The sequence below is a fragment of the Oncorhynchus clarkii genome, chromosome 5 (assembly GCF_045791955.1).
Source record: "Oncorhynchus clarkii lewisi isolate Uvic-CL-2024 chromosome 5, UVic_Ocla_1.0, whole genome shotgun sequence".
NCBI lineage: Eukaryota > Metazoa > Chordata > Actinopteri > Salmoniformes > Salmonidae > Oncorhynchus > Oncorhynchus clarkii.
In genome coordinates, this window is record NC_092151.1 from 41,317,766 (window position 1) to 41,343,059 (window position 25,294).

At 46.9% G+C, this 25,294-nt stretch overlaps 1 protein-coding gene across 1 annotated transcript in view; it reads left to right on the forward strand.

The window, feature by feature from the left end:
• Positions 1-1,942: 1,942 nt before the first annotated feature.
• Positions 1,943-25,294, forward strand: part of LOC139410039 (A disintegrin and metalloproteinase with thrombospondin motifs 6-like) — a 315,470-nt gene continuing 292,118 nt past the window's right edge. Inside the window, exons 1-5 of the mRNA XM_071155470.1 lie at positions 1,943-2,045; positions 2,572-2,972; positions 10,084-10,264; positions 11,871-12,106; positions 12,589-12,672. Of these exons, the coding sequence (XP_071011571.1) occupies positions 1,943-2,045; positions 2,572-2,972; positions 10,084-10,264; positions 11,871-12,106; positions 12,589-12,672 (1,005 nt within the window). The remainder of the gene's footprint in view (positions 2,046-2,571; positions 2,973-10,083; positions 10,265-11,870; positions 12,107-12,588; positions 12,673-25,294) is intronic.

Sequence of the window (25,294 nt, forward strand, 5' to 3'; positions counted from 1 at the left end):
GTTCCAGTTTTTTATTTTATTTCGTTCGGTCGGTGTTGTCTGATGTATTCGGGCTGGGTGCCAAATGTCTGGGTCAGACGGAGTGGCCAAGTAGATGTAGCGCTGCTGTCTGGATATGTGCCGCTAGATGTTCATTATATAGAGCTTACAGAAGGTGCAACACGCCGCTTCCAACTCTGGATTCTAGCCACAGACAGATAACAACCACCCATACTGTCTTTACGCACATCCGATAGATCAGAGGTGATTACTGGAATTTACGCGTTTTCACTTGGACGTAAACTTGGAACCTCGCCTGGACTTGGTTCTAAAAGTATGGCATGCCGTTTATGAGCTGTGTGAGTGAGTGACCCTCTCTTTCTTGAAGAATATCCGGTAATTGGTTTGAAATATAGACCAAGTGATTGATTTATTCATTCATTGATGGATAGGTTCAATGATACATGTGTATGTTATTACACTATTATAACACCTTTATTTCTGCGTTATTACATACGCACACACGCACAGAGGGCTTGCTGAGAGCAACGTTAATCTTTTGATTTGCTCCTGGCTGCAGAGAGAGTCAGTGGGAGAGAGATGCCTAAACCTGTTATAAAGACAGGTGCTGTGTTGACTGAGGAGGCTGGCGGACATCGAAGCACAGGCTGCTTTTGTACTTGATCATCGTCTTGTTGTTGTGACTTGCTGTGGAATATCTGAAAGACTGACTTCACCTTAGGCTGTGGAGATGGTATGGTGTCACAAACACCGTTAGCCACATGCATGTTGACGTTTATTGTCACGAGTCTAGTCCTGGAGGCAGAACTGAGCGATTTCCCGTTAGTTAATTAATAAGTCAGCTGCGAAGTCAAAATGGGCTATATTGAAAAAATGTATGAACACCAAAATGTGCTTAATTTAAGTTTAAGGTTAGCAGTGTGATTAGGATTAAGGTTCGGGTTCGGTTTAAAATTAGATTGTATGACTTTGTGGCCGTGCCAGCTAGCGGCCACTCTGCAGAGCTGCCTGCAGAACAAGATTCATGACGAAAAACGCTATCCTGCTAACCACAAACCATGGCATGCTGGGTAAGCAGGCTACAGGAGGAGGGTATTTCTGTCATGGAGTGTACTGTTGGTGAATATGCTGTGCAGTCGTTAGGCATATATTTTTTTCCATGGCTAATTGTAATTTGCAGATTAGAAGTTTGGCCTATGTAGTACACTCTTAGAAAAAAGGGTTCCAAAAGGGTTATTTGGCAGTCCCGATTCGAGAACCCTCTTTTCCCCAGGTAGAATGCTTTTCAGTTCCATATAGAATGCTTTTTGGTTCCAGGTAGAACTCTTTTGGGTTCCATGTATAACCCTCTGTGGAAAGGGTTCTACATGGAACCCAAAAGGGTTCTACCTGGAACCAAAAAGGGTTTATCAAAGGGTTCTCCTAGGGACACCCGAAGAACCCTTTTAGGTTCTAGATTTTTCTAAGAGTGTAGACTAGTTGTTTTGTAGCAGGTATGCTTATTGAACTATGCAATGATGTATTCACAGGTATGCAGATGGATTGGTCAAGACAAGCTTCCAATATAGATCTAGATCTATAGATTTGCTGCTGTGGACATGCTTGAAGTGACTGACTGACTGATCTACTGATGGATTCTAGCATCACCGCCTCCCATGATGAGTGGCTGACATGAGCTCCAAGGGAAACGCCAGTGAGGTCTGGAAGTGTCTGCTGCCCTCAGGAGGAATCTGAGTGTCTCTGAGACATTCTCTGGATGAGACCTGGATGAGACAAGAAGAGAAGAAGAAGTAGTGAGAACATTCCCCCCACAGAGGACCCAAACCATGGGCTTGTTATGGTGCCAGGCACGCCGGACTGATCGTGTGTTCCTAGCCCGTCAGTAGCACCACCACCCCCCTCACCCCTCCTCCCCCCAACCCCATGTCAGACCTTTCTCTGAATGATGGAAATTTTGCGGAAGACGCTGACTTGTATATTGATATTGAGCCTGGTGGTGGTCATGGCTTCCTCTGAATTTCAAAGACTTTCGCACAACTCACAAGGTAGGACTGCTCATTGCTTAATTGCACATCTTAACTTGCTTGATTGCAGCCAAGGTGCTAGAACTGCTCTCCTTCAGAGAAACGGATTTGTCCTCCCTGTGAGGCAGGTGTATGCATGGTTGCTGCTCATGGTTAGTGGTCAGTCAGTGAGACATCTGCAACATCTGGTGGCCCTGGCCTGACTGTTATTTTAGAGGGATTTTACCCACTGTAGATCACAACCTGCTAGGATCTGGAACACTGTGAGGTCATGTCTGTCCTGCCTGTCTGTCTGTCTGTCTGTCGGAGTTCCACCATAGACATTCTTCATTCTATGAGTTCTACTATCTGTAGGGTGTCGTCCTGTTATATTCTGTAATGGCTGGAGCGCCCCCATTGTCTTAAACATGTCACTTCTTCCTGTAGTGTATCAATGTTCTTACTCAGATTCTCATTCTGTGTTCATTTTTCTCTTCCTCGTCCTTTCCTCCTCGTACACCCCTCCTCCAATGGCTCATCTCTCCCCATCTGTTATTTTCTGTAAAAGTGGAGTACCTGTCCTACCTGCAGCACTACCAGCTGACTGTGCCGATGCAGGTGGACGAGAACGGGGACTTCCTCAGCTACACTGTGAAACATCACCGGCCCGGTCGCAGGAGACGAACCGCCGACCCAACCAGCACCGCCGTCGGCCCAGAGCCAACCGGCCGCGCCGAACAGGACCCGGCCCAGACCCGAGTCTTCTACAGACTGTCGGCTTACGGAAAGCACTTTCACTTGAACTTGACCCTCAACCCCCAGCTGGTGTCCAAACATTTCACGGTGGAGTACTGGGGGAGAGAGGGCCTGGAGTGGAGACATGACATGGTGGAGAACTGCCACTATGTAGGATACCTGCAGGATCAGTACAGCTCCACCAGAGTAGCGCTCAGTAACTGTAAGGGCTTGGTGAGTACCATGGGATTCTGGAGTTGATGTGTTTGGTTTGGGTGTGTGTTTGGAAGGAAGCTACTGTTAGCCAGTCAGGGTATTGAAATGTGTGATGGAAGGATGGAAAAGAGGACAACACAATCTGTCTGTTTCCAAGTAGAACACCCACCACCACTCTACTCCCCTTTATGGGTTTCTGTGACTTTTGTTTAGAGTATGTCTGAATGTATTTCTTGATATTTGAGTGTGTTTGAATATTCTTTGAGTACTTAAGGATCTGTTTTGTGAGGAGGCCAGGAGGCCCCCATTGACCAGTCACAGAGAGTTAATACTATGCCTTCTCTTTGCTCTGGCTACCTCAGACAAACCCTCAGCTCTACTGTCACAGGATTAGACAGAGTGGAGTTTGCTAAATAGCATGTTGGCCTCCTTCCACCTGGCACAGTGCCACTTAGGATAGGGCAAAGTAGGTTAAGGCTAACGGGGAAAGCTCTCTACAGCAGGGGTTCTTAGGCTTTTTCAGCCTGGGAACATTGAGAAATTCTGTGTTTTCCTGGGACCCAAGGCCATAAAAACATGATCCCTTTTGGGGTCCTAAGCAAGATTTGGTTGACAGCGGAGAAAGAAATTGAAGTTTTAACTTACATTTTGTCATGTTAGTGATTGGAGACAGGTGCAGGAATACGTAATAGGGGGTTTTATTTTCTCCACCCGCAAAAAAAGAGCGAGGTGTAAACCTCTAAATAATACTCGAGACGAGACCCGTAAAACAAGTGCACAAATACACGTAACATGGAAGCCGATACAACAGCACAGGTACACAGGACCAACGGACATGGTAGCAATAACCGACAAGGACAACGGAGAACAGAGGGCACATATATAACATACTAATCAGGGGGAATGGGAACCAGGTGTGCGTAATGAGACAAGATAGTCCGGTGTTGGTGGTAATGAATCCAGTTCAGTGACGCCTAGAAGGCCGGTGACGTAGACCTCCGGAGCTGGTGAACGGAATGAGCAGCAGTACCGGGGGGATCCGGTGACAGTACCCCCCGACGCACTGCACCAGCAGCGGGACGACACCGGCCTCGGGGACGACCACAGGGACGTGGTGCAGGTCGGTCTGGGCGCCGATGGTGAAAATCCCTGGTCAGCGAAGCGTCCAGGATGTGCGTACCCCTACCAGTCGATGAGGTACTGGAGACACCCCGCACGACGCCTCGAATCCAGGAATTCACAGACCGAGTATGCCGGAACCTCCCTCGATGTCCAGAGGAGGAGGTCCGTCTGTGTCCAGCCTCAGCGAGGAGACCAGGCACCACTGGCCTGAGGAGAGAAACATGAAAAGTCAAGTTAATGCGGTAATCAGCAGGGAGATGCAAATGGTATGTTACCTCATTAACTCTCCTCAGGACTTTAAACGGCCCCACAAACCGCGGGCTCAGTTTCTGGCAGGGCAGGCGGAGGGGTAGGTTCTGGGTGGAGAGCCAGACAGGCGCCTCACTGCGGTGGTGGTCGGCCTGTTCCTTGTGCCGACGCACAGAGATGAGTGTGTGCCGTCCAACGAAGCCGCTGGGGACCTCCTCTCAGCAGGGAGGTAAGAGGAGCGACCACTCTGCTGAAGCCCCTGGATGAACCAATTAGTTGGCAAACCCCAGGTATCGCTGGACTGCTTTCATGAAGTTGGGGATGGGCCATGACCTGAGTGCGCTGACGCGTTGCTCCTCCTTCTCCACTCCGTGGATATGAGGTAGCCCAAAAAGGACACGGGCCGCTGGAAAAACAAACACTTCTCTTGTTTAACATATAGATCATGCTCCAACAGTTTTCCCAGCACAGATCTGACTAACGAGACATGCTGGGCGCGGTCAGCAGAATAGACCAAAATGTTGTCTATATAAAACACTACAATGTCCCAAAATACTTCATCAATAAAGGCCTGGATGACTGAAGGAGCATTAGACAGGCCAAAAGGCATTACGAGATGCTCGTAATGGCCTGTGGTCATGGAAAAGGCAGTTTTCCATTCGTCGCCTACACAAATGTCGCCTTCCAGTTTCGTGAAGTACTGCGCCCCGTGCATTTGTTCGAAAATGGTTGGGATGAGGGGTAAAGGATAACTGAACTTGACGGTGGCTTTATTCAGAGTTCGATAATCAATGCAGGGGCGCAGTTCCCCATCTTTCTTTTTAACAAAAAATAAGCTTGAGGAGGCTGACGATGTAGAGAGGCGGCAGTTTAAACTGTTCTGCCTTATTATTATTCGACCATGCTGGTCATTTATGAACATTTGAACATCTTGGCCATGTTCTGTTATAATCTCCACCCGGCACAGCCAGAAGAGGACTGGCCATCCCACATATGCTCTCTCTAATTCTCTCTTTCTTTCTCTCTCTCGGAGGACCTGAGCCCTAGGACCATGCCCCAGGAATACCTGACATGATGACTCCTTGCTGTCCCCAGTCCACCTGACCGTGCTGCTGCTCCAGTTTCAACTGTTCTGCCTTATTATTATTCGACCATGCTGGTAATTTATGAACATTTGAACATCTTGGCCATGTTCTGTTATAATCTCCACCGGCACAGCCAGAAGAGGACTGGCCACCCCACATAGAGTGGTTCCTCTCTAGGTTTCTTCCTAGGTTTTGGCTTTCTAGGCAGTTTTTCCTAGCCACCGTGCTTCTACACCTGCATTTCTTGCTGTTTGGGGTTTTAGGCTGGGTTTCTGTACAGCACTTTGAGATATCAGCTGATGTACGAAGGGCTATATAAATACATTTGATTTGATTTGATTTGATAAAACTCTGCTGGAGGCTCTCGTGTACATAGGTCTCCATGGCCTCGGTCTCCGCATAGGAGAGGGGATAGACGTGTCCTCTCGGCAGGGCTGTGTCAGACAGCAGGTCAATGGCACAATCCCAGGGGCGATGGGGAGGCAGGCGTGTAGCCTGGGTCTTAGAGAAAACCCGGTGCAGATCCTGGAATTCCTCCGGTAACTCCACTTGAGGGGCGTGGTCCGGACTTTCCACCGTAGTGGTGTTGACATCTCCCCTGACACTCATGCAACCAACCCAGCAGTCTCCTCTCGGACCAGGAAATAACAGGGTTATGCCACCTCAACCAGGGAGAACTAAAACAACGGGGTGCGTGGGGGTGTCGATAATCAAAAATGTGATCTGTTCTAAATGAGTGTCATGGGTCATCAGAGAAACGGGAACAGTGATGTGATGTACGAGCTCTGTCCCTATTGGGCGATTATCCAGGGCTCGAACCGGAATGGGTGACTGTAGGGGAAACAAAGGAATGCGTAATGCGCTATCTAAAAGATTCCCGGCAGCTCTCGAATCAAATCAGAGCTAACGGGAGTGAGGGACTAGGGTATTCAGGGAATTTAATGGGAAAACACGCTGGTTGAGTTGACAGAAAAGGAGGGAAGATCTTGCATCCTACCTGGGTTGGAGCAGGATAATTCTATGTCTTGTCAACTCCTCGCCTATTTGTGGATAGAGTGCAGGTCGAGGAGAAATGACCCCTTTCTCCACAATAGGAGCAGAGGCCCAGATTCCTCCTTCTCCTACGCTCACTGGCACCTAGCGTTCTGGCAACTATCCTGCGCTTGGAGGGGAATGTGCAGTCCCTCCAGTCTCCAGCACAAGTTACGGCACCAGCCCTCACACCATGAGCTGCCTCCGTCCCATCTGAGCCGGCCCGCGGAATACCCCTGTCCCTCCCGGAGCGCTTTGATGGCGCACCAGCGAGATGCAAGGGATTCCTTCTGCAATGCGATCCGGTACCTCCGGGAGAGACAGGGTTGCCACCTTCATCTCGGCACTGACCGGACGGGCCTTGAACTGGGGGGACGCGGTCTGGGAAACATCCGGACCCGAGGTCGAGTCCTACGAGCGCTTCACCTCCATCACCTCTGGCCACGGAGCAGGTGTAGCCATGGGCTCTGGCCACGGAGCAGGTGTAGCCATGGGCTCTGGCCACGGAGCAGGTGTAGCCATGGGCTCTAGCCACGGAGCAGGTGTAGCCATCGGCTCTGGCCACGGAGCAAGTGTAGCCATGGGCTCTGGCCACGGAGCAGGTGTAGCCATGGGCTCTGGATTCCGCACAGGTCTTCGCCGGGATTGCAGGAGCTTGTCCAAATGAATCGCCATGCTGATGAGCTGGTCGAGTGACAGGTTGTCATCACGGCAGGCTAATTCCAATAATCGGCAAGGACAATGGGGAACAGAGGGCACATATATAACATACTAATCAGGGGGAATGGGATCCAGGTGTGCGTAATGAGACAAGACAGTCTGGGGTTGGTGGTAATGAATCCAGTTCAGTGACGCCTAGAAGACGTAGACCTCCGGAGCTGGTGAACGGAATGAGCAGCAGTACCGGAGGGCTCCTGCAATTCTAAACATTTTGCCATGGGGTGGAGAGAAATCTTAGCAGATTTAAAGAAAATTTCCTTCAATTCTACACATTTTGCCATGACTAATGCCATGTTAATATGATATCTGAGTGAGAGTGACTAACAAAATCAATGGGGGCGCCCCAAATTGCATCTTGCATATTCTACTCTCCTAACTCTAAACAGTAAGTTGAGACCTCCTCTGAGTTCCTAGAAATATTTTTTTTTACTCTGACATGCCGCCATGCACCGTTAACATGTCGCCATGCACCGTTAACATGTCGTCATGCACCGTTAACATGTCGTCATGCACCGTTAACATGTCGCCATGCACCGTTAACATGTCGCCATGCACCGTTAACATTTCGTCATGCACCGTTAACATGTCGCCATGCACCGTTAACATGTCGTCATGCACCGTTAACATGTCGCCATGCACCGTTAACATGTCGTCATGCACCGTTAACATGTCGCCATGCACCGTTAACATGTCGCCATGCACCGTTAACATTTCGTCATGCACCGTTAACATGTCGCCATGCACCGTTAACATGTCGTCGCGACGCATACTTTAATTAAGAAAGGTTGCTTTACTGGATCATCAGAGCTTTAGTCACAACCAGCCAGCCAGTCCACCCACTATAAAGAACCAACCAGCCAGCCAGCCAGTCCACCCACTATAAAGAACCAACCAGCCAGCCAGCCAGTCCACCCACTATAAAGAACCAACCAACCAGCCAGCCAGCCAGTCCACCCACTATAAAGAACCAACCAGCCAGCCAGCCAGCCAGTCCACCCACTATAAAGAACCAACCAGCTAGCCAGCCAGTCCACCCACTATAAAGAACCAACCAGCCAGCCAGCCAATCCACCCACTATAAAGAACCAACCAGCCAGCCAGCCAGTCCACCCACTATAAAGAACCAACCAGCCAGCCAGCCAGTCCACCCACTATAAAGAACCAACCAGCCAGCCAGCCAGTCCACCCACTATAAAGAACCAATCAGCCAGGCAGCCAGCCAGTCCACCCAATATAAAGAACCAACCAGCCAGCCAGCCAGTCCACACACTATAAAGAACCAGCCAGCCAGCCAGTCCACTTACTATGAAGAACCAAAAATCCATCCAGTCGTTAGCTAGCCAACAAGCCAGCCAGCCAACCAGCCAGCTCACCATAGCGAACCTAATACATATCCTTCTCATTGGACTGTGACAGATAAGCATGCAGGGCTGTCTTTCTGTTTGCTTACTAAACTGTCGAAGCCAAATCTTGTTTTGGGCACACTTAAAACCTCTTTCAGGTTCCGGTTTCCTCAGATAAACTAATACCCAGTCCCAAATCAACCCCTAGCCCCTAATTAACCCATAGTCATTTCTTGTAGTTCTGAAGGGGTTGGATGAGTGTAGGTAGGCAATATGGTAATAGCTCAACACCGCCCTGGGCTAGGACTCATCTGATAGTGTCAGATCTATGAGAAGTGTATGTTTTGAGGTTAGGGGTTAGCCTAGGGGGTTTTGAACTGGAATTTCTCCAGCGAAATAAGAAAGAAAGCGAATGTGTTGCTTTCTGTTGGCTTTAACGAAGCGGCTAATCATCAAAGCTGAGGTATTGGTCCTCAGGCTGTTGATCTTAGACTGACGGACTGGCCAGACTGTCTTCGTTAAAACTCACTGTTGGAAGCGATTGGAAAAACTCTTATCCCCCCTCATTTACTTCGAAACGTCTCAGAACAAGGAGAAAGCCCTGTTCCTCTGTGCCAATCGCAATCATTTGGAGAAAAACATGTATTGCCGTTCTTGCGGCCAAACGTACTGGCAGCCCCACAGCTCCAGTATCATAAATTGAATTAGTATTAGGTCTGTTTCGCCTCATACCGTTTTAATAGTACCAAAAATGGACAAAACTGAAATGTATCTGTAGTTTAATCTCGTAAATTGCCAGACATCTTGACATCGCACTCTGCTAGGCTTTTATCAAATATTGGTTTCTTGCCGGCGTGTGCCAGGTTGTCATATTTGGTTAATTGGTTTCATTGTGGGTTTTTACTGAGTGATGCAGCGTGCCAATGTTTTTTATAAACACATTCTGAAGTACTTTTTCAATTTATGTTACAAAGAGGGTGTTCGAGGGCAGAGAGCTGTGTACTTTGGTTCCAGTCCCAGTAATTACAGCGTTGTTCTAGGTGTAATTGGTTGTTATAACATGATTTATCAAATTGCTTCAGAGTGTGGGGTGTTTTCACGTCTGACTGCAGTGCGACACACAGAGGAGAGCAGAGCGGAACTGTGAGTTAGTTGTTCTATGTGTTGTAGCCTGCAATGTTACGTGACCAAGGCTGGAACACACCATTAGCCACTTAGCTCTGACTCGGGGTGCCAATCATTTCACAGATGATTGTGGTTGTGCTGGGGGAAAAAAAAGCATTCAACCTGGTTGATAATACTCATTAGTATAACAATATTTTGCTGACTATAATGAAAATGATAGGGGGTTATTTGTCAAAGGTCATTTCATATAAACGGCATAAATGGTTCACTGTAAGTCCATTTAGGCTGGTAGGAGTTACTTTTGACAAAAATTGTCAGACATTTTCTATGTAATTATTTTAAAACTACAATAAGACCAATTCAACTATCGTGTTTATGTGTGTGTGCGTTGTAATGTTGTTTGCCTTGTTCGCTTATAACCTGTCTCTCTCGATGTTCTTGTTTCTCAACAAGCACGGCGTTATTACCACAGAAGAAGAGCAGTATTTAATAGAGCCATTAAAGAATATATCGTCCACCACTTCCAGCCAATGGGACCAGGGAGAAGGACAGCAGCATGTTATTTATAAAAAGTCCTCCATTCCCTCGCCGTGGCAGCAATCCGGCCAACACGAGTTCAGCTGTGGCATCTCAGGTTGGTGACGCATCCTCTTCTCTTCTTCTTCTCCTTTCTCCTCTCCTCCCTTCCCTTCCCTGTTCATCTTCCATGCTCTTCACTGCCCTCAGTCTGGATTGACTCTGAGCTGGGTGAGTAACATAAATGAGCAGTTATTCCTAGCGGTCCAGAGGAAGTGCTGGTTTGGTTCTAGGCCCAGGTTCCGGTGGATGTGACCGCGCTGCTGTTGGGCTGGCCCATATGGGCCTCCCCTCAGCCTGGTGTACGGTGCATTCGGAAAGTATTCAGGCCCCTTGGCTTTTTCCACATTTTGATGCGTTACAGCCTTATTCTGAAATGAATTAAATTGTTTTTTCCCCCTCATCAATCTACACACAATACCCCATAATGACAAAGCAAAAACAGGTTTTTAGACATGTTAGCACATTTTTTATTGATAAAATATCACATTTACATAAGTATTCAGACCCTTTACTCAGTACTTTGTTGAACCACCTTTGGCAGCGAGTACAACCTCGTGTCGTCTTGGGTATGACGCTACAATCTTGGCACATCTGTATTTGGGGAGTTTCTCCCATTCTTCTCTGCAGATCCTCTCAAGCTCTGTCAGGTTGGATGGGTAGTGTTGCTGCACAGCTATTTTCAGGTCTCTCCAGAGATGTTCGATTGGGTTTAAGTCTGGCCTCTGGCTGGTCCACTGAAGGACATTCAGAGACTTGTCCCGAAGCCACTCCTGCGTTGTCTTGGCTGTGTCCTTAGGGTCGTTGTCCTGTTGGAAGATGAACCTTTGCCCCATTCTGAGGTCCTGAGCCCTCTGGGGCAGGTTTTCATCAAGGATCTCTCTGTACTTTTCTCCGTTCATCTTTACCTCGATCCTGACTAGTCTCCGAGTCCCTGCCACTGAAAAAAAATCCTCACAGCATGATGCCACCATGCTTCCCTGTAGGGATGGTGACAGGTTTCCTCCAGACGTGGACAATTCCAGATGTGGACAATTCACATACTCTGGCTCTCATCAGAGCGGTGTCCTGTGAGATGTGATGGGATAGGGATTAGAGGGGAACCAGGTGGATGTGTAGGTATTTGGACCAAAGTCTTCTAAGTAGCAGCGAAGGCTGTCATCGGCAGGAAGCTGACGTGCCCTGACACGTTCTATCTTATAGCTTTTTCCCAGAGCATCTGGGCCATAAAGGAAGGCAAGCCCTCAGCTGCAAGGTTCAAAGGGCCAGATTCCCAACATGTCTGCAATCCTATCTCCAACTCTCCCCTGGCTCTGCTCTGGCTATGCCTTCACAATGGGCTATATCTGATTGTATCATTGTGTTTTAATTTAGTGGCTTGTTTTTTTTTATGTTGACATTTTAAAATAAGTGTTGAACTCATTATTTGTTATCAAATCATGAGTAGTTCTAGTCTCCCTGAATGTTTCCCCGGAGGTGAACAGTATCACATTCTACCTATCTTTTTTTAAAGTTCAAATACCCCATGGAGATGATCACCAGATAAACCATTGCCTATAATCACCTGTGATTTTTTTTTTCCCACAGCATTACCATCAACTTTTCTCGCTCAGTTGCTAATCTTTTTTTCTCATATAAACTACCTCTCCCTCCTTCATTCCCAGACCTCACAAAAAACGCGAGCCCGTGCCAACATAGCACTCCTTCCCCAACCTCTCCTTCGTCCTCTCCCACCCCAGCCCCTGGGTCCAACAGCACCCTGCCCGGGGGGGGCCACAGACGGAGGCGGTCACTCAGCACGGAACGTTTCGTAGAGACCCTGGTGGTAGCTGATAAGATGATGGTTGGTTACCATGGCCGCAAAGACATCGAGCATTACATCCTGTCTGTGATGAATATTGTAAGTTTGATCCTGCTTTTTGCTTCGATTAGTGTTGTTTTGTCTGACAAAAAAACAAACAAACCTGGTAATAAAGTTTGGGTCAATCTCAAACGGGGTTAATATCCACGGGTTAACGTGGCTTCCTCTCCTCATCTCTTCCCCCTACATTTACACTAGTTTGAGTTCACAGGATGGGTGAGAGCAGTTTGGAGGAAAGACATTGAGATGAGTCCCTAGCCTACTGATATTGGAAACACGCCGATGTAGTGCATTAGAGCATGAACAATGCTATTCGAAGTGTTTCTTCCTTTGATTAGCATTTCGTTTGTTTTCTCTTACTGAAAACAGACATTTAAATCGCAGCGTGAGCTGAATGTGTGATGGCCGTTTTTCAACCCCCCCCCCCCCCAGTATGTGTGATGGAAACACCGATCAAGCGTCGTGACACGTGGACACAGTTTGTCTGACTTTGTGTCTTTTACTTCTTTTCTGGAGGTCAGGTTGCCAAACTTTACCGTGATGCCAGCCTAGGAAACGTTGTGAACATTATAGTGACCCGCCTGATCGTACTGACTGAAGACCAGGTGGGTGTACCTCTCTCTCTCTCTCTCTCTCTCTCTCTCTCTCTCTCTCTCTCTCTCTCTCTCTCTCTCTCTCTCTCTCTCTCTCTCTCTCTCTCTCTCTCCTACATCAATATCTATGTGTTTCTGTCATCTCAGTTCCAATCTCTGTGGTTTGGTTACTTCTTATGCAGTAACATAGTTATTCCAAGCCGTTGGGGGAGACTAGGAGGAGGAAAGAGAAGAGAGAGAGGAGTGACAAGAAGTGGCGAGAGAAGGGGACGAGAGTAGAAAAGGAGAGAGGACAGGAAGCGCCTATCATATGTTTGCCGCCACTAAAGAGGAAAGCTCAGATGAGCAGACATCTTCCCTCAGGGAGATTTGATTGAGGATGTTTACATTCAACCTGCAGGTCACTGCCAAAATGATAGAAACTTCTTGTGGAAGAATGGTGTTGCGTGCCTTCCAGCAGAGTCCCAGACACTTGTAGAATCTATGCCAAGGTGCGTGGAAGCTGTTCTGGTGGCCCAATAATTGGTGTTTCCATTATTTTGGCAGTTACCTGTATATAATGTGTAGGTTTGATGGGAGAAACAGGGTGAACTGTACGTCTAGCGTCTGTCGATACAGGATGGACGCCAGCAGAGATTAATACGTCTTCATACATTCTCTGTTTTAAGACTGAACCCGATACGTTTTACCCAGATGGAGTGTAATATGGATATATTCATAGTTAAAATATCTAGATTATTTTAACAGATATGTCAGAATCCTGTCAAATGGTGGACATGGCTTTTATAGGCTTATATACTGTCGTTTTTGACTGGTGCTTTTTACTAAGATGGCCCAATCATACATTGACGTCAATAGCAGATTTAAGTGAAAGTTTGAGTGGCTTGTGTTAATCTTAATTCAGCCCTAGTCAAGTGTAGAATGCTGTCCCTGTTCTTGACAGAGTGCTGGGTTCTGTGTGTTCTGGGTTGTGGATGTGTTCAGAATGTTCAGGGTTGTGGCTTGTGTTCATAATGTTATGGGTTGTGGATGTGTTCAGAATGTTCAGGGTTGTGGATGTGTTCAGACTGTTCTGGGTTGTGGATGTGTTCAGAATGTTCTGGGTAGTGGACCTGTTCAGAATGTTCTGGGTTGTGGACGTGTTCAGACTGTTCTGGGTAGTGGATGTGTTCAGAATGTTCTGGGTAGTGGATGTGTTCCGAATGTTCAGGGTTGTGAAAGTGTTCATAATGTTATGGGTTGTGGATGTGTTCAGAATGTTCAGAGTTGTGGATGTGTTCAGAATGTTCTGGGTTGTGGATGTGTTCAGAATGTTCAGGGTTGTGGATGTGTTCATAATGTTAAGGGTTGTGGATGTGTTCAGAATTTTCTGGGTAGTGGATGTGTTCAGAATGTTCAGGGTTGTGGATGTGTTCATAATGTTCTGGGTTGTGCCGGGTGTTCAGAATGTTCAGAGTTGTGGATGTGTTCAGAATGTTCTGGGTTGTGGATGTGTTCAGAATGTTCAGGGTTGTGGATGTGTTCTGGGTTGTGGTGGTGTTCAGACTGTTCAGGGTTGTGGATGTATTCAGAATGTTCAGGGTTGTGGATGTGTTCAGACTGTTCAGGGTTGTGGATGTATTCAGACTGTTCAGGGTCGTGGATGTGTTCAGACTGTTCAGGGTTGTGGATGTGTTCAGAAGATTCTGGGTTGTGGATGTGTTCAGGCTGTTCAGGGTTGTGGATGTGTTCAGACTGTTCAGGGTTGTGGATGTGTTCATAATGTTATGGGTTGTGGATGTGTTCAGAATGTTCAGAGTTGTGGATGTGTTCAGAATGTTCTGGGTTGTGGATGTGTTCAGAATGTTCAGGGTTGTGGATGTGTTCAGACTGTTCAGGGTTGTGGATGTGTTCAGAATGTTCTGGGTTGTGGATGTATTCAGACTGTTCTGGGTTGTGGATGTGTTCAGAATGTTCTGGGTTGTGGATGTGTTCAGAATGTTCTGGGTAGTGGATGTGTTCAGAATGTTCAGAGTTGTGGATGTGTTCAGAATGTTCTGGGTTGTGGATGTGTTCAGAATGTTCTGGGTAGTGGATGTGTTCATAATGTTATGGGTTGTGGATGTGTTCAGAATGTTCTGGGTTGTGGATGTATTCAGACTGTTCAGGGTTGTGGATGTGTTCAGGGTTGTGGATGTGTTCAGACTGTTCGGGTTGTGGATGTATTCAGACTGTTCAGGGTTGTGGAAGTGTTCAGGGTTGTGGATGTGTTCAGACTGTTCAGGGTTGTGGATGTATTCAGAATGTTCAGGGTTGTGGATGTGTTCAGACTGTTCAGGGTTGTGGATGTATTCAGACTGTTCAGGGTTGTGGATGTGTTCAGACTGTTCAGGGTTGTGGATGTGTTCAGAAGATTCTGGGTTGTGGATGTGTTCAGGCTGTTCAGGGTTGTGGATGTGTTCAGACTGTTCAGGGTTGTGGATGTGTTCAGACTGTTCAGGGTTGTGGATGTGTTCAGACTGTTCGGGGTTGTGGATGTGTTCAGACTGTTCCGGGTTGTGGATGTGTTCAGACTGTACAGGGTTGTGGATGTTTTCAGAATGTTCAGGGTTGTGGATGTGTTCAGACTGTTCAGGGTTGTGGATGTGTTCAGAATGTTCTGGGTTGTGGATGTATTCAGAATGTTCTGGGTTGTGGATGTGTTCAGACTGTTCAGGGTTGTGGATGTGTTCAGACTGTTCAGGGTTGTGGATGTGTTCAGACTGTTCAGGGTTGTGGATGTGTTCAGACTGTTCAGGGTTGTGGATGTGTTCAGACTGTTCAGGGTTGTGGATGTGTTCAGGGTTGTGGATGTGTTCAGACTGTTCAGGGTTGTGGATGTATTCAGACTGTTCAGGGTTGTGGATGTGTTCAGGGTTGTGGATGTGTTCAGACTGTTCAGGGTTGTGGATGTATTCAGAATGTTCAGGGTTGTGGATGTGTTCAGGGTTGTGGATGTGTTCAGACTGTTCAGGGTTGTGGATGTATTCAGACTGTTCAGGGTTGTGGATGTATTCAGACTGTTCAGGGTTGTGTGTGTGTTCAGACTGTTCAGGGTTGTGGATGTGTTCAGACTGTTCAGGGTTGTGGATGTATTCAGAATGTTCAGGGTTGTGGATGTATTCAGACTGTTCAGGGTTGTGGATGTGTTCAGACTGTTCTGGGTTGTGGATGTGTTCAGACTGTTCAGGGTTGTGGATGTGTTCAGACTGTTCAGGGTTGTGGATGTGTTCAGACTGTTCAGGGTTGTGGATGTGTTCATAATGTTATGGGTTGTGGATGTGTTCAGAATGTTCAGAGTTGTGGAAGTGTTCAGAATGTTCTGGGTTGTGGATGTGTTCAGAATGTTCAGGGTTGTGGATGTGTTCATAATGTTAAGGGTTGTGGATGTGTTCAGAATTTTCTGGGTAGTGGATGTGTTCAGAATGTTCAGGGTTGTGGATGTGTTCATAATGTTCTGGGTTGTGCCGGGTGTTCAGAATGTTCAGAGTTGTGGATGTGTTCAGAATGTTCTGGGTTGTGGATGTGTTCAGAATGTTCAGGGTTGTGGAGGTGTTCTGGGTTGTGGTGGTGTTCAGACTGTTCAGGGTTGTGGATGTATTCAGAATGTTCAGGGTTGTGGATGTGTTCAGACTGTTCAGGGTTGTGGATGTATTCAGACTGTTCAGGGTTGTGGATGTGTTCAGACTGTTCAGGGTTGTGGATGTGTTCAGAAGATTCTGGGTTGTGGATGTGTTCAGGCTGTTCAGGGTTGTGGATGTGTTCAGACTGTTCAGGGTTGTGGATGTGTTCATAATGTTATGGGTTGTGGATGTGTTCAGAATGTTCAGAGTTGTGGATGTGTTCAGAATGTTCTGGGTTGTGGATGTGTTCAGAATGTTCAGGGTTGTGGATGTGTTCAGACTGTTCAGGGTTGTGGATGTGTTCAGAATGTTCTGGGTTGTGGATGTATTCAGACTGTTCTGGGTTGTGGATGTGTTCAGAATGTTCTGGGTTGTGGATGTGTTCAGAATGTTCTGGGTAGTGGATGTGTTCAGAATGTTCAGAGTTGTGGATGTGTTCAGAATGTTATGGGTTGTGGATGTGTTCAGAAGATTCTGGGTAGTGGATGTGTTTAGGCTGTTCAGGGTTGTGGATGTGTTCAGAATGTTCTGGGTTGTGGATGTATTCAGACTGTTCAGGGTTGTGGATGTGTTCAGGGTTGTGGATGTGTTCAGACTGTTCAGGGTTGTGGATGTATTCAGACTGTTCAGGGTTGTGGATGTGTTCAAGGTTGTGGATGTGTTCAGACTGTTCAGGGTTGTGGATGTATTCAGACTGTTCAGGGTTGTGGAAGTGTTCAGGGTTGTGGATGTGTTCAGACTGTTCAGGGTTGTGGATGTATTCAGAATGTTCAGGGTTGTGGATGTGTTCAGACTGTTCAGGGTTGTGGATGTATTCAGACTGTTCAGGGTTGTGGATGTGTTCAAGGTTGTGGATGTGTTCAGACTGTTCAGGGTTGTGGATGTATTCAGACTGTTCAGGGTTGTGGAAGTGTTCAGGGTTGTGGATGTGTTCAGACTGTTCAGGGTTGTGGATGTATTAAGAATGTTCAGGGTTGTGGATGTGTTCAGACTGTTCAGGGTTGTGGATGTATTCAGACTGTTCAGGGTTGTGGATGTGTTCAGACTGTTCAGGGTTGTGGATGTGTTCAGGCTGTTCAGGGTTGTGGATGTGTTCAGACTGTTCAGGGTTGTGGATGTGTTCAGACTGTTCAGGGTTGTGGATGTGTTCAGACTGTTCGGGGTTGTGGATGTGTTCAGACTGTTCCGGGTTGTGGATGTGTTCAGACTGTTCTGGGTTGTGGATGTGTTCAGACTGTTCAGGGTTGTGGATGTGTTCAGACTGTACAGGGTTGTGGATGTTTTCAGAATGTTCAGGGTTGTGGATGTGTTCAGACTGTTCAGGGTTGTGGATGTGTTCAGAATGTTCTGGGTTGTGGATGTATTCAGACTGTTCTGGGTTGTGGATGTGTTCAGACTGTTCAGGGTTGTGGATGTGTTCAGACTGTTCAGGGTTGTGGATGTGTTCAGACTGTTCAGGGTTGTGGATGTGTTCAGACTGTTCAGGGTTGTGGATGTGTTCAGGGTTGTGGATGTGTTCAGACTGTTCAGGGTTGTGGATGTATTCAGACTGTTCAGGGTTGTGGATGTGTTCAGGGTTGTGGATGTGTTCAGACTGTTCAGGGTTGTGGATGTATTCAGAATGTTCAGGGTTGTGGATGTGTTCAGGGTTGTGGATGTGTTCAGACTGTTCAGGGTTGTGGATGTATTCAGACTGTTCAGGGTTGTGGATGTATTCAGACTGTTCAGGGTTGTGTGTGTGTTCAGACTGTTCAGGGTTGTGGATGTGTTCAGACTGTTCAGGGTTGTGGATGTATTCAGAATGTTCAGGGTTGTGGATGTATTCAGACTGTTCAGGGTTGTGGATGTGTTCAGACTGTTCTGGGTTGTGGATGTGTTCAGACTGTTCAGGGTTGTGGATGTGTTCAGACTGTTCAGGGTTGTGGATGTGTTCAGACTGTTCAGGGTTGTGGATGTGTTCATAATGTTATGGGTTGTGGATGTGTTCAGAATGTTCAGAGTTGTGGAAGTGTTCAGAATGTTCTGGGTTGTGGATGTGTTCAGAATGTTCAGGGTTGTGGATGTGTTCATAATGTTAAGGGTTGTGGATGTGTTCAGAATTTTCTGGGTAGTGGATGTGTTCAGAATGTTCAGGGTTGTGGATGTGTTCATAATGTTCTGGGTTGTGCCGGGTGTTCAGAATGTTCAGAGTTGTGGATGTGTTCAGAATGTTCTGGGTTGTGGATGTGTTCAGAATGTTCAGGGTTGTGGAGGTGTTCTGGGTTGTGGTGGTGTTCAGACTGTTCAGGGTTGTGGATGTATTCAGAATGTTCAGGGTTGTGGATGTGTTCAGACTGTTCAGGGTTGTGGATGTATTCAGACTGTTCAGGGTTGTGGATGTGTTCAGACTGTTCAGGGTTGTGGATGTGTTCAGAAGATTCTGGGTTGTGGATGTGTTCAGGCTGTTCAGGGTTGTGGATGTGTTCAGACTGTTCAGGGTTGTGGATGTGTTCATAATGTTATGGGTTGTGGATGTGTTCAGAATGTTCAGAGTTGTGGATGTGTTCAGAATGTTCTGGGTTGTGGATGTGTTCAGAATGTTCAGGGTTGTGGATGTGTTCAGACTGTTCAGGGTTGTGGATGTGTTCAGAATGTTCTGGGTTGTGGATGTATTCAGACTGTTCTGGGTTGTGGATGTGTTCAGAATGTTCTGGGTTGTGGATGTGTTCAGAATGTTCTGGGTAGTGGATGTGTTCAGAATGTTCAGAGTTGTGGATGTGTTCAGAATGTTCTGGGTTGTGGATGTGTTCAGAAGATTCTGGGTAGTGGATGTGTTTAGGCTGTTCAGGGTTGTGGATGTGTTCAGAATGTTCTGGGTTGTGGATGTATTCAGACTGTTCAGGGTTGTGGATGTGTTCAGGGTTGTGGATGTGTTCAGACTGTTCAGGGTTGTGGATGTATTCAGACTGTTCAGGGTTGTGGATGTGTTCAAGGTTGTGGATGTGTTCAGACTGTTCAGGGTTGTGGATGTATTCAGACTGTTCAGGGTTGTGGAAGTGTTCAGGGTTGTGGATGTGTTCAGACTGTTCAGGGTTGTGGATGTATTCAGAATGTTCAGGGTTGTGGATGTGTTCAGACTGTTCAGGGTTGTGGATGTATTCAGACTGTTCAGGGTTGTGGATGTGTTCAAGGTTGTGGATGTGTTCAGACTGTTCAGGGTTGTGGATGTATTCAGACTGTTCAGGGTTGTGGAAGTGTTCAGGGTTGTGGATGTGTTCAGACTGTTCAGGGTTGTGGATGTATTAAGAATGTTCAGGGTTGTGGATGTGTTCAGACTGTTCAGGGTTGTGGATGTATTCAGACTGTTCAGGGTTGTGGATGTGTTCAGACTGTTCAGGGTTGTGGATGTGTTCAGAAGATTCTGGGTTGTGGATGTGTTCAGGCTGTTCAGGGTTGTGGATGTGTTCAGACTGTTCAGGGTTGTGGATGTGTTCAGACTGTTCAGGGTTGTGGATGTGTTCAGACTGTTCGGGGTTGCGGATGTGTTCAGACTGTTCCGGGTTGTGGATGTGTTCAGACTGTTCTGGGTTGTGGATGTGTTCAGACTGTTCAGGGTTGTGGATGTGTTCAGACTGTACAGGGTTGTGGATGTTTTCAGAATGTTCACGGTTGTGGATGTGTTCAGACTGTTCAGGGTTGTGGATGTGTTCAGAATGTTCTGGGTTGTGGATGTATTCAGACTGTTCTGGGTTGTGGATGTGTTCAGACTGTTCAGGGTAGTGGATGTGTTCAGACTGTTCAGGGTTGTGGATGTGTTCAGACTGTTCAGGGTTGTGGATGTGTTCAGACTGTTCAGGGTTGTGGATGTGTTCAGGGTTGTGGATGTGTTCAGACTGTTCAGGGTTGTGGATGTATTCAGACTGTTCAGGGTTGTGGATGTGTTCAGGGTTGTGGATGTGTTCAGACTGTTCAGGGTTGTGGATGTATTCAGAATGTTCAGGGTTGTGGATGTGTTCAGGGTTGTGGATGTGTTCAGACTGTTCAGGGTTGTGGATGTATTCAGACTGTTCAGGGTTGTGGATGAATTCAGACTGTTCAGGGTTGTGTGTGTGTTCAGACTGTTCAGGGTTGTGGATGTGTTCAGACTGTTCAGGGTTGTGGATGTATTCAGAATGTTCAGGGTTGTGGATGTATTCAGACTGTTCAGGGTTGTGGATGTGTTCAGACTGTTCTGGGTTGTGGATGTGTTCAGACTGTTCAGGGTTGTGGATGTGTTCAGACTGTTCAGGGTTGTGGATGTGTTCAGACTGTTCAGGGTTGTGGATGTGTTCAGACTGTTCAGGGTTGTGGATGTGTTCAGGGTTGTGGATGTGTTCAGACTGTTCAGGGTTGTGGATGTATTCAGACTGTTCAGGGTTGTGTGTGTGTTCAGACTGTTCAGGGTTGTGGATGTGTTCAGACTGTTCAGGGTTGTGGATGTATTCAGAATGTTCAGGGTTGTGGATGTTTTCAGACTGTTCAGGGTTGTGGATGTGTTCAGACTGTTCTGGGTTGTGGATGTGTTCAGACTGTTCAGGGTTGTGGATGTGTTCAGACTGTTCAGGGTTGTGGATGTGTTCAGACTGTTCAGGGTTGTGGATGTGTTCAGACTGTTCAGGGTTGTGGATGTGTTCAGGGTTGTGGATGTGTTCAGACTGTTCAGGGTTGTGGATGTATTCAGACTGTTCAGGGTTGTGGATGTGTTCAGGGTTGTGGATGTGTTCAGACTGTTCAGGGTTGTGGATGTATTCAGACTGTTCAGGGTTGTGGATGTGTTCAGGCTTGTGGTTGTATTCAGAATGTTCATGGTTGTGGATGTATTCAGACTGTTCAGGGTTGTGGATGTGTTCAGACTGTTCAGGGTTGTGGATGTGTTCAGACTGTTCAGGGTTGTGGATGTATTCAGACTGTTCAGGGTTGTGGATGTGTTCAGGGTTGTGGATGTATTCAGAATGTTCATGGTTGTGGATGTATTCAGACTGTTCAGGGTTGTGGATGTGTTCAGACTGTTCAGGGTTGTGGATGTGTTCAGAATGTTCAGGGTTGTGGATGTATTCAGAATGTTCAGGGTTGTGGATGTGTTCAGACTGTTCAGGGTTGTGGATGTGTTCAGACTGTTCAGGGTTGTGGATGTATTCAGACTGTTCAGGGTTGTGGATGTGTTCAGACTGTTCAGGGTTGTGGATGTGTTCAGACTGTTCAGGGTTGTGGATGTATTCAGAATGTTCAGGGTTGTGGATGTGTTCAGGGTTGTGGATGTGTTCAGACTGTTCAGGGTTGTGGATGTATTCAGACTGTTCAGGGTTGTGGATGTGTTCAGACTGTTCAGGCTTGTGGATGTATTCAGACTGTTCGGGGTTGTAGAAGTGTTCAGGGTTGTGGATGTGTTCAGACTGTTCAGGGTTGTGGATGTGTTCAGGGTTGTTGATGTGTTCAGAATGTTCTGGGTTGTGGATGTATTCAGACTGTTCTGGGTTGTGGATGTGTTCAGAATGTTCTGGGTTGTGGATGTGTTCAGAATGTTCTGGGTAGTGGATGTGTTCAGAATGTTCAGAGTTGTGGATGTGTTCAGAATGTTCTGGGTTGTGGATGTGTTCAGAATGTTCTGGGTAGTGGATGTGTTCATAATGTTATGGGTTGTGGATGTGTTCAGAATGTTCTGGGTTGTGGATGTATTCAGACTGTTCAGGGTTGTGGATGTGTTCAGGGTTGTGGATGTGTTCAGACTGTTCGGGTTGTGGATGTATTCAGACTGTTCAGGGTTGTGGAAGTGTTCAGGGTTGTGGATGTGTTCAGACTGTTCAGGGTTGTGGATGTATTCAGAATGTTCAGGGTTGTGGATGTGTTCAGACTGTTCAGGGTTGTGGATGTATTCAGACTGTTCAGGGTTGTGGATGTGTTCAGACTGTTCAGGGTTGTGGATGTGTTCAGAAGATTCTGGGTTGTGGATGTGTTCAGGCTGTTCAGGGTTGTGGATGTGTTCAGACTGTTCAGGGTTGTGGATGTGTTCAGACTGTTCAGGGTTGTGGATGTGTTCAGACTGTTCGGGGTTGTGGATGTGTTCAGACTGTTCCGGGTTGTGGATGTGTTCAGACTGTTCTGGGTTGTGGATGTGTTCAGACTGTTCAGGGTTGTGGATGTGTTCAGACTGTACAGGGTTGTGGATGTTTTCAGAATGTTCAGGGTTGTGGATGTGTTCAGACTGTTCAGGGTTGTGGATGTGTTCAGAATGTTCTGGGTTGTGGATGTATTCAGACTGTTCTGGGTTGTGGATGTGTTCAGACTGTTCAGGGTTGTGGATGTGTTCAGACTGTTCAGGGTTGTGGATGTGTTCAGACTGTTCAGGGTTGTGGATGTGTTCAGACTGTTCAGGGTTGTGGATGTGTTCAGGGTTGTGGATGTGTTCAGACTGTTCAGGGTTGTGGATGTATTCAGACTGTTCAGGGTTGTGGATGTGTTCAGGGTTGTGGATGTGTTCAGACTGTTCAGGGTTGTGGATGTATTCAGAATGTTCAGGGTTGTGGATGTGTTCAGGGTTGTGGATGTGTTCAGACTGTTCAGGGTTGTGGATGTATTCAGACTGTTCAGGGTTGTGGATGTATTCAGACTGTTCAGGGTTGTGTGTGTGTTCAGACTGTTCAGGGTTGTGGATGTGTTCAGACTGTTCAGGGTTGTGGATGTATTCAGAATGTTCAGGGTTGTGGATGTATTCAGACTGTTCAGGGTTGTGGATGTGTTCAGACTGTTCTGGGTTGTGGATGTGTTCAGACTGTTCAGGGTTGTGGATGTGTTCAGACTGTTCAGGGTTGTGGATGTGTTCAGACTGTTCAGGGTTGTGGATGTGTTCATAATGTTATGGGTTGTGGATGTGTTCAGAATGTTCAGAGTTGTGGAAGTGTTCAGAATGTTCTGGGTTGTGGATGTGTTCAGAATGTTCAGGGTTGTGGATGTGTTCATAATGTTAAGGGTTGTGGATGTGTTCAGAATTTTCTGGGTAGTGGATGTGTTCAGAATGTTCAGGGTTGTGGATGTGTTCATAATGTTCTGGGTTGTGCCGGGTGTTCAGAATGTTCAGAGTTGTGGATGTGTTCAGAATGTTCTGGGTTGTGGATGTGTTCAGAATGTTCAGGGTTGTGGAGGTGTTCTGGGTTGTGGTGGTGTTCAGACTGTTCAGGGTTGTGGATGTATTCAGAATGTTCAGGGTTGTGGATGTGTTCAGACTGTTCAGGGTTGTGGATGTATTCAGACTGTTCAGGGTCGTGGATGTGTTCAGACTGTTCAGGGTTGTGGATGTGTTCAGAAGATTCTGGGTTGTGGATGTGTTCAGGCTGTTCAGGGTTGTGGATGTGTTCAGACTGTTCAGGGTTGTGGATGTGTTCATAATGTTATGGGTTGTGGATGTGTTCAGAATGTTCAGAGTTGTGGATGTGTTCAGAATGTTCTGGGTTGTGGATGTGTTCAGAATGTTCAGGGTTGTGGATGTGTTCAGACTGTTCAGGGTTGTGGATGTGTTCAGAATGTTCTGGGTTGTGGATGTATTCAGACTGTTCTGGGTTGTGGATGTGTTCAGAATGTTCTGGGTTGTGGATGTGTTCAGAATGTTCTGGGTAGTGGATGTGTTCAGAATGTTCAGAGTTGTGGATGTGTTCAGAATGTTCTGGGTTGTGGATGTGTTCAGAAGATTCTGGGTAGTGGATGTGTTTAGGCTGTTCAGGGTTGTGGATGTGTTCAGAATGTTCTGGGTTGTGGATGTATTCAGACTGTTCAGGGTTGTGGATGTGTTCAGGGTTGTGGATGTGTTCAGACTGTTCAGGGTTGTGGATGTATTCAGACTGTTCAGGGTTGTGGATGTGTTCAAGGTTGTGGATGTGTTCAGACTGTTCAGGGTTGTGGATGTATTCAGACTGTTCAGGGTTGTGGAAGTGTTCAGGGTTGTGGATGTGTTCAGACTGTTCAGGGTTGTGGATGTATTCAGAATGTTCAGGGTTGTGGATGTGTTCAGACTGTTCAGGGTTGTGGATGTATTCAGACTGTTCAGGGTTGTGGATGTGTTCAAGGTTGTGGATGTGTTCAGACTGTTCAGGGTTGTGGATGTATTCAGACTGTTCAGGGTTGTGGAAGTGTTCAGGGTTGTGGATGTGTTCAGACTGTTCAGGGTTGTGGATGTATTCAGAATGTTCAGGGTTGTGGATGTGTTCAGACTGTTCAGGGTTGTGGATGTGTTCAGACTGTTCAGGGTTGTGGATGTGTTCAGAAGATTCTGGGTTGTGGATGTGTTCAGGCTGTTCAGGGTTGTGGATGTGTTCAGACTGTTCAGGGTTGTGGATGTGTTCAGACTGTTCAGGGTTGTGGATGTGTTCAGACTGTTCGGGGTTGCGGATGTGTTCAGACTGTTCAGGGTTGTGGAAGTGTTCAGGGTTGTGGATGTGTTCAGACTGTTCAGGGTTGTGGATGTATTCAGAATGTTCAGGGTTGTGGATGTGTTCAGACTGTTCAGGGTTGTGGATGTATTCAGACTGTTCAGGGTTGTGGATGTGTTCAAGGTTGTGGATGTGTTCAGACTGTTCAGGGTTGTGGATGTATTCAGACTGTTCAGGGTTGTGGAAGTGTTCAGGGTTGTGGATGTGTTCAGACTGTTCAGGGTTGTGGATGTATTAAGAATGTTCAGGGTTGTGGATGTGTTCAGACTGTTCAGGGTTGTGGATGTGTTCAGAAGATTCTGGGTTGTGGATGTGTTCAGGCTGTTCAGGGTTGTGGATGTGTTCAGACTGTTCAGGGTTGTGGATGTGTTCAGACTGTTCAGGGTTGTGGATGTGTTCAGACTGTTCGGGGTTGCGGATGTGTTCAGACTGTTCCGGGTTGTGGATGTGTTCAGACTGTTCTGGGTTGTGGATGTGTTCAGACTGTTCAGGGTTGTGGATGTGTTCAGACTGTACAGGGTTGTGGATGTTTTCAGAATGTTCAGGGTTGTGGAT